Raw genomic sequence first — 9,589 nt, 5'->3', positions numbered from 1 at the left:
TATATGCTGAACTTTTCCTCGTTTCCACATCACCGTAAACATTTGTCTATGTTCTTATCTGTGTTACAATATTAATTATATTTCATACTCTTTTTTTGTCAAGTCGTATTTATTGTAGTCTGTTTTGATGCTAATGCAGCAGTTCCATGCTTGACAGTCTATGACATTATTATAATTACAGGTTTATAATTAGTTCTTTGCTCGTTACCAACTCTAATCACAACCTCCATAGTAATTATAATCTGGAATTACACCCCTAAGCACTGAGTAGTAATGAAAGAGATAGTGATAATTCGTTGAGATGGGTTTAATATATAAATGTAGAAAACGAGAACAAGTCAAACTCATAATCTTCGAATAGATGTTTGGTGAATTCTGCCGACCAGTGACTGGATCAGGTCTCATTACTTTAGCAGAATTTTTCGTATAGATGGTTATTGCTTTAAACTTGACGTTTTTACATAGCGTTAGTGTCTGTCTTCCCGTCTCTTATTTTTTGTTAGTTGCTATATTGTCCCTATAACAAGTTTGAGTCAGCTTCTCGTTCGATCTGAGCTTTTCTATATGCGACGATTACCGGGATACGAGACAGATTATGTTTTTACTGTGATTTGTTTACTTGGCAATCTCATATTTTATATTTGTACAGCATTTTTACTGGACTTTTTCTTTATTCGTCGTTGTATCATCTGAAGAAATGCTGCTCTTCAGATATATTTCGTTGAAGTTGCATAAATGTGTTCTGGAAGATACCTACATTCATTGGCCATACGAAGCACTGACAGACGCTCGTGTGTGGTCTACGTTTTTCGTTCGCCTTTCGCTCGGCCGAACCGATCATGTTTTGAAACATGTAGTTACATGTAACTGAAGCATTTTTCATGCCCCATTTTCACTCTAACGTGACAATGGGTTTTAAACATTGATAGAGCTTTGTGCACACCGGAGCTATACGTGATCCCATGTACTTCGTGCACCACGCGCGTGCCGGTTTCGTATTAGATACATTGTATCAGTAATAATCAGCGGTGGACAACAGATTGCATCCTGTTTGTCGTGCAATAACAACAGTGCGTCTTGCCGTATCGTCTATATTTTACTCATTTTTCTGTGAATTTCAAACGCCTACCAACAGCTTTCACTGTTATAGATCATAGGGCAGCAATGGAATCTTAAATAGAGAAAACATTTTGACACAGAAAACAGCGTGTAGATAACAAGCAAGGACTTAATTTTGCCAGTGGCAAAAGCTGTGGCATTTTTTTGCTATCTGCACGTTTTTATCGGGCCATAGAAGGGGAGAAATACAATTTACTAAGGCCTAATAATTTTGATGCTTGGAAACTGCCCTAGAGCCTGTGAAGCGCGTTTCACTCATCACTAGCGGAACTCACATACATGAAACCTTACAGGTATAAAAGGCCGGACATTTTTCGCTAGGTTCTCTACGTTAAGACACGGCTACCCTGTTTTGTGTTAGATGGAGAGTGAGTAGACGAACGTCAGCCTGTTGCTAAGGGTTCAGTGACGGATTACAGGTTCGTATTAGTTACAAATTAAACGATGCCGGATATGGTGGCAGATTTTGGGTTGAGTTACAGCGCTGGATCAGTGATTTCGAGTAAGGGTATCAGCACAGAAATAAGCATTTAGTTATAATGAACGGCTTGAAATGTAAGGTGAGCGAAATGTTCGTGTATTGCTACAAAACGTGTACTCCATAGCAAATAGCTAGTCCTAAGAAATTCCCAATTAGGCGCATAAGCACAATGCCTAAAACAGGACATCTTTCACGTATCATCAGCAATGACATGTCTCCACTGTCAGTCTTTAATGGAACCTTCCGCTATTGACGTGTGCTGACTCGTCCTAACGATTTAATAAGCTATCGAGCTAACCTTAATCAAATGCTTTGATATTACTATCGCTACCTGGACAGGAGGTTTATTCTTCCTCCATTCGCATCTCAATAATTGGTTTAAAATTTTATAGTTACGGCTATAGCGACGACATGATTTCCTTCTTAGCCGTATGGGTTCAGCGGCTGTATAGCGCAGCATAAGCTTGATAATTACATAACGAAAAAATCTAGTTGTCAGATATCTTCGTGGAGCTACCTGCCGGTTCTAAAATCATCCTTTCTGATTACAGGCCCCTAAATGGATCGAATTCCCTAGATGTATCGACCATTTCACTCGCTTACTTGCTCGTTTATTTGGAACGGATGTTCTTTCTGTAATGCTTTGCCTCCATATTTCTTAGCAGCACCACAGGGCGCCCAACCGAGTTTCTGTTTTCGAGTCCGCATAACCATCAATTAGTGTCAGTGAGTATTCGCGAAATGTAGCCGCTTCTTCAACGGGAAACGTTTTCTAGGACACATTGAGGTTTATGTTTGTTAACAGTATACCTATAGACGCCAACTGGTTATGAAAATTCTCTATAATAGGCTAAGTATTGGCTCTGTTTCTATGAATAGTGATGTTTACAGCCATAACTTGCCTTATTGCTTCGTCTCAGAATACGTTACGAGAACCCATTATGTTAAATCTTCGAAATATTAGCAGCATTCCAACAGCCTATATCGTTGTACGTGTCTTGTTGTTCCTAAAAAATTGTTATCAGCGCCTGTATCGGTTCTAGGCTCCTTAATGAACTCCTTCAATGCACGTTTCGATACGTTGACGAGGTACAGCGTTAGGGCGGCAATTGCCGTCTAATTTGACTCTTCTCTAAAGTGACTAGAGCACGTCATTGGTTTGCACGTCTTTTTTTTCTATTTTGTGTATAAATAATAGTATATTTGTTGGTTTAACTACCTTTTTTTTTATTTTTACTAAATACACTGCTTTCATCGTATAGCATAGACTTAAGTAACAGCTTGTAGTAATAATATATCATCCAGCAACTGCTATGCCATAGGCCGCCGTCTGAGGCCTACCCAGAAACCGTTCCATCAATTCATCTTTATATATCGTATGAATCTGGAGTAAAAACGCACATTTCCGTATGCCCTTCCCAATGTTGATCGATTGTGTCTCTGTAGGGCTGAAGCAAGCACCGTGCGAACCAGCTCGGGACTCTGACAGATTTTTTTATAGGCTATTGCGTATTCCGTCGTTACAATTTTCGTTTAGTTTTATGATTCATGCTTGACAAGGTTGCCAGGAGTCCGCTGTTGATATCATTCGTCGTTTGCTATTACCAGAGAAGGCCATCAATGATTGGGTTGACTTACAATCCGGTCATTGGCAAGAATTTATACTATAAACTAGATCGTGTTTGAGGAAGATAGCTAATATATTTTATCGTATAGTTTCTAGCAAATACAGTTTTTCTTTTTCAACTCTGTTTAGCCTACGGTCAATGGTAGCCATAGTATTTCCTCCAGGTTCTAGCTAAAAAATAATTTTCTATGCAGCAGCCGTGTACAGCTTATAACTTACGTCAATTCATCACGTTTTATCTGCATTAAAAAATTAACTAGTTTACTTTATAATTTACGGCCGGCATCTATCTATATGAATACCTTTCTTCTTGAAGACTGCCGTAGTTAAGCCGTTAGTACTAGCGGCATCGTATATCTTTCAAGGTGCCAGGTCTCGCCTCGAGGTCTGCCTTTTTATTTACGGGTAAATATTCTTACAATTGCTGCAGTAAACGAACAGTTGAGATGTGCACTCTACCAAATAAACTTCGACCAATGTCAAATTCGAGCACACATCCCATTTTACAGCAATTACTATTATGCTGAACTTTAGCATTTTCTTTAGTGAACGAACAAAATTATTTAATAATAGTTGAAATAATCGTGTGGACGATATTCGCAATATAGTGCGATTATAGATGATTTTCTGGCACCAATGTGGACCAATCGATGTGTGATAGAAATGTGGCTTGACGCTGAGCTCATTTCTCGGCGATTTGTCAAAGCTTTCGCCTTTTGATTTCGTTGAGACGCTACGCAAGAACAGGATGTTGGTATATGGAGTGTAGAGCACTGCCGTGACCCTGCCTGCCTTTATAATACCAATCCGATAGGATTGCAATAGGTCACGTAAGACGACGCTTTATGACTTGCAGCTATCCCTATGGTAGCTCATCTGCGCGATCCTAGGAAGTACCGCGCCAGCTTTCAGAAGCTTCGACAGCACGCGACGGACACTGCGAAGTGATATGTGGAGAATAGCGGACAAACCCCCAGATTTCGGCTTGACATCCGTTCCTACTATAATTCAATTACGCAGGGACTAATGGCGACTTTTTCGCATGATTTAGAGAAGCTTCTGACCAGCTTCAGGTGGCTGGACGGCTTCCGTCTGATCCGATCAGTGCTGACGTAAATCCCATGAAAACATTTATAAGTAATAGTACGTTGGGTAGCCCTCTGCTGCACCTCCTAACTGAGCCGCTTGGTAATCGTAGTATGAGGGGGCCTGGCCACTACCCGGAACAGCTGAAAATTCGAACTTTACGGTAAATTTATTTTCGGAGAATTTAGACGGTTCTTCGAATTGGGTCATTTCGATGTATAATGTGCGGAGACTTTAGTTTAACTGAAAACTACGCAATGGCTCATCAAATATTGATAAACTGTACAGGTCATCATTAAGCTACAGAAATTGAAAAGATAGAATTCGCTCGTACCCGATGCTGACGACGCCTGACCCGGCTGAGCGGCCGTCGTGCCCTGGGGCCCTGTGATTGACGAAGCTACCGCGCCCGAAGGATTCTGTAGACTATGCAAAGCTGCTACTTGGGCCGCTGCTTGGGCCGCCGTTTGGGCTGCGTTCAAGGTTGCGGCGGGATTGGCCGCGGCAGCTGCAGCGAGGTATGGCTGGTACAAGTACGGATTCACACTGTGGGAATAACAGAATAACGAAGATACATTTAACCGACGAATGAAGTGTAAGTGTTTAGTGTTTAGTGGAAGTGGAAGCTTCATCAGTTTGATGACTGCGTAGGAAAGTAATCAAGATGCAGTTATGCATATAGAAGAACACTCGGACAATGGCAAACGCTTTGCTGGCAGATATCTCATATACTGACTGATCTTCGCATACGCATAATTCTAAACGGACGATAGCTACAGTAACACAATTGTTTGTCACTCTGATTGACCGTATGCTGAACTACAACGCATTACCAAGAGCAAGGAAAGCAACAGCTGATAGTCTGTTGTTTATACGGACACAGTTCATTAAATTTCGCGAATTAAGATCGGCGCATAGCAGAAGATGCTTTTTTCGTTTCACCTGTATTGCCTATGTTAAGAATACGAATTGTGTAAGTTGAATGCTTTTGTTATACTAACTTACCTAGCGGCCGCTGTGGTGTACTGTTGGGCCGCCGCGGCCTGAAGAAGCGCGGCTGCTGGGTATGCAGACGCTGCCCGTAGTGCAGCCGTCGTGGGACAGATCGGGAAGCCAGTGAACAGATCTGTAATTAGGCCTGCTATAGTTGGAACCAGCAGTGACATAACAACGACAGCGGCAGAAATCGACATTAAAACAAAGACCGCAACAAAGGAAACAAGCCCGTTTATAAATTAGGCAAAAAACAAAAATCAATAATGGAAGTACAGGTTGCTAACTCACGGGTTATTTATATAATACTTGTATTTTTCTATAAAAGCAATACGCACTATATGCATCCAGTTTGGTTTATCATAGATCGAAGTCAGTACAATCGTAGTCCGTGAGTTGCTGCAAAGTCTAGTCAAGAAGCTTCTATAGTTATGTAATACGTAGCTTTTTAATTTTTTTTAATCAGTTCTATAGGTTTCTGGTCTTGTCGTTCAGTACGCTCCTAAATGATAGGATTACGAGTTCCCAGTATAATAGAAGTCTTTAACAAGAACAAAATATACATTAAGTACTTCGGAGATGTTCAGGAAAGCAAAAGAATTGATTTGATCACCGAGGGCTTAGTCTCAGCCCTATACGATATTTTTCATATAAGCTCATTAAATGTCGGTCCATCTCTGATGATACTCAGCCATCAGGTAGCCACAGATGATGTAAGTATCCTTCAAGCTTCATCTACTGAGGCTATGTAATACTATAGATTAATTGTAGGTCTCTAGAGAAGAGGGTACCTTTGCTTGACTTTATGGAAATCACTACAACCGATCGCAATGCTAAGGTTGGAAAAATACACAATCGATTCTGCTTCTTCCAATCGTACGGGAGATCAGAATGAAGATTTCATTGATGGCGGGATGTTATTTGAGGCGACAGGTTTTTAATTCTATTATTAACAATGAATAGCAGACCCAAGCCGGTGTCGAAGACTATTTGAAGTCGCGATAATACCATTGAGCTGCTGAACGCTCGCGCGAGGTTTGGCTCCAAGGTAGGCAAGATTGACATTAGCTTTTCGGCCATCAATAATCGGGTTCGGCTCCTTTACGGCCCGTTCCGCCGCATCACGTTCGGCCATTGTTACCTGTGCCACAAAATAAATACCAAATTAACATTTGTGAGGTGATTATGGGATATGATAGTTCTCGAAGATACAACCTTGGAAGCAGCGGTAACGAAGACATGGCCTCGATATGTAAGCATTTAAGCACTGCACGTTTCTACCTGACCAGAGTAAAAAAAAAACATCATATTTGATCTTTTGCCCTGCTAAAATTTAATTCAGAATCTCTTTCTGGAAAACTTCTATTCCATCTCAAATGACCAATTATGTTTTGGTGCTGGCCTCAACAAATAATTACCCTCTGAAATATCAGAATAATCTGTTCCTCAATTTTTATTGATTGGCTGAGCAATGTCAGTGTCGTTGCACTACCGACAGTAAAAAACATCTTTATCTTATACGTTGTTATTTCTGTATGAAAGAACGTTGCTTCTTCCAATATACATGTAGATCTCATTAATTACGTGAGTGTCCCCCTGTATAATCAACTCAAGAAGACATATGAATATTCGGAGGGAATATGTCGCTAACAGGGGATCCATATATAGGGTATCAAACAAACAAGAAAATATAGTTTGCTAAATTACCATAGTTTCTATGGAAGTAGACAAAAGTATTGCGGTCAGCTTTAGTGGCAATTTGCTGGAATCGATAATTAAGAAACTAATTCAGTCAATAACTAGATAAACCTCAGACTAAAAAGCGTTTTACATCTATGATACGATCCAACATATTCTAGTTAAATTGGGCTTAGACTATGCAAAAACTTCGTCAGCTTTCTCCTAAACACCCCCCCCCCCCCACAGCACAATGTCATCATCATATTTACATACTCCGTGCATGCATTTGTGTAAGTGTCATCTAAGAAACAAATACATGCAGCACCTCTTTTCAGAGCCATTCTTACAGAGGTTACATTCTACAACTTTCTTCGTCCTTCTATTCCCTTCCGGTTGTGTTTGATCAATTTGAAATCGATGCCCATTAGAGGCTCCCCTCGCCACGCTTCAAAAATTGAAGTAAGGCACTGTTTTTTAAAAGCAAATTAAGAAATCTCCCTATCTGTGAGCTCCGGTATCTATAAGTGTATCGATCAGGTTGGCTTCGGAACGAATTTGTTACAGTTTCATGATAAAATCGCAGAAGACAAAAAATTAAGTTTCATGTTTAATATTACCAATGTGCATATATGTCCTTTTTCTATGAATTTTTGTGATTTATTTTGAACAGCCGGACGCTGGTGGCTCCGCCTGCAGGCTCCGCTGTGGTAAAGATCAATAAAAGCTTAAGCTGTGATATTCAGACGGAATAAAACTCGGTAAGGTCCAAATAAATAGTCATTTGTTTAATGTCTAATTGTCCATTCCGTTTCGTATGTCGTGCCTAAAGCATTATAGTTTTAGCAGTCCCTGCGTATATTTTTTTTATTAAATTACTGATAGCTAATTCAGCATTATACATTAGTTCGTAGTGCACGTTAAATTTTGAAAGTAGTCCTACAATGGATACTTTTCCTTTTGCTAACTCTATTAAACCATATGTGTGGAATTTTCGTTCATATGTCGTCATCTATCGCTCGAAAATCCGTCGATGGGCTTATTGCGATCCTCTACAGCGGTATATAATCAACGACGACAAAGGCTTTTGTTTCGTAACGCCGCGTCTCAAGCAAACACCTCACCAACGATGCCTAACGAAAAGAGATATTTTCAAGGACCTCCTAATGATTCATGGAAATGGCTTTCGAGATCATAGGATCGAATTTTACTGCGTACTTTGTGCGGAAACGTCTGGGTTTAAGAGCGCCAGTAACAGTGCTGTACGAAAACAAACAGGCAGGATTGATCGTGAGCCCCGAAAGGCCACCCTGAGAATCGCAAAATGAAATAGACCGTCAACGTTGTAAGAAGTATTAAATAGGCGTTCCTTTGTCGCGAAGACGGTAAACAAAACCGATGCGCTTTCGTTGATAGACTGTGTGTATGTGTTATATACGGTTTAGCCAAGTACTACGGTAAACTTATATTTTAAATGTTACCGGTCCTAGTCAATCTATATAAATATTTAGTGTTCGAACTAAATCTCAGTGAGTAAGGGTTTCCGTGAAACTTAAATCAGATACGTTTTAAAATACGACCAGCTACCGATGAAATACTGTGGACTAATGTGTTATCCATCTAACGTACACTGTTGTAACTACGAAATTAGGTTTTCAACTAACAGTTTAGGCTAAATGAAGACACTTCATACTGCTGATTAATTCAATTGTATCCAGTGGTAATAGCTTTTTTAGGGGAATTTTTATTATTTTTTTAATTAAACCACACCTTGCCGGGTTTATACGTCAGTAAAACCCGGTTTGCATTATGGCGGCCTTTTTCTAGAAAAAGGCCTTGATTGAAGAGTGGTCAAAAATTTTTCTATTTGTGCTACACTACATAACCTCGGCATTTTAGGATAGTCAAAAAACCAGAAGCTGCGGCGAAAATAGTACTTCGTGATTAAAGGTAAATACCTTTATTTCGCAAAATTGTAAGAACTTCATTAAGTAATTCATTGTTTTTGATATAAAATTATCACCTTCAGCATTTTACACGGAAATACCGAAAAGATAAAATGCTTCAAAGGGTATATTTTTTTATACAGACAGATAATAACTAATCGATAACTGCCGGGAATCCATTTAAAGAGCGTATCAAGAAAGGCTCGTTTGAGCTCAAAGCTTTAAGAACCATTACCGCCATTACTGAAACACCCTCATTGCGTCGACACTGAACCGGCCAGCGATGCATACGAATTACTACTGTGTAAATCTTTCGGCTACGCTTTACGTCCGAAATCGCCGTTAGGCATTCCATCAGACAGACGGCCGGCTTCCAGTACGAAACAAACGGTAGCTATGCCCGGATTCGAACCTGAACCTCAATTTGTCTGTAAGATTTGCAGGCAGATATGTTACCCACTATATGGAGGTCTAGCTCACATCAGATAATCGGATGCTCTCACCGAGAAATTGTGGCAAACTAAATTATTTAAGTCTAGCATAAAGCAGTATAGCTGATACTGTCATATTTTATTATTATGAAATGTATCCTCAATTAGGATTAACGCTTGGCCGAACTCAATAACTTATCATCCGAAGTGACAACCATCTGAATTGCCT

At 40.0% G+C, this 9,589-nt stretch overlaps 1 protein-coding gene across 2 annotated transcripts in view; it reads right to left on the bottom strand.

The window, feature by feature from the left end:
* Positions 1-2,802: 2,802 nt before the first annotated feature.
* The window catches only part of LOC111253003 (RNA-binding protein 24-like), a 32,251-nt gene continuing 25,464 nt past the window's right edge, over positions 2,803-9,589 (bottom strand). The window contains exons 2-5 of one of the 2 annotated variants that reach the window (XM_022811764.2): positions 6,315-6,447; positions 5,319-5,451; positions 4,648-4,859; positions 2,803-4,456 (exon numbers count right to left, since the gene is read on the bottom strand). In XM_022811764.2, coding sequence (XP_022667499.1) covers positions 4,359-4,456; positions 4,648-4,859; positions 5,319-5,451; positions 6,315-6,447 — 576 coding nt within the window. In that variant the 3' untranslated portion in view covers positions 2,803-4,358. Of the gene's footprint in view, positions 4,457-4,647; positions 4,860-5,318; positions 5,455-6,314; positions 6,448-9,589 lie in introns of both variants that reach the window. The other variant, XM_022811766.2, reaches the window with a different exon arrangement.

This window comes from Varroa destructor, unplaced genomic scaffold (assembly GCF_002443255.2).
Source record: "Varroa destructor unplaced genomic scaffold, Vdes_3.0 BEIS01000006.1, whole genome shotgun sequence".
In the NCBI taxonomy this organism is placed as follows: domain Eukaryota; kingdom Metazoa; phylum Arthropoda; class Arachnida; order Mesostigmata; family Varroidae; genus Varroa; species Varroa destructor.
The sequence above is the reverse complement of the archived record's forward strand: the minus strand, read 5'-3'. Positions and strand labels throughout refer to the sequence as shown.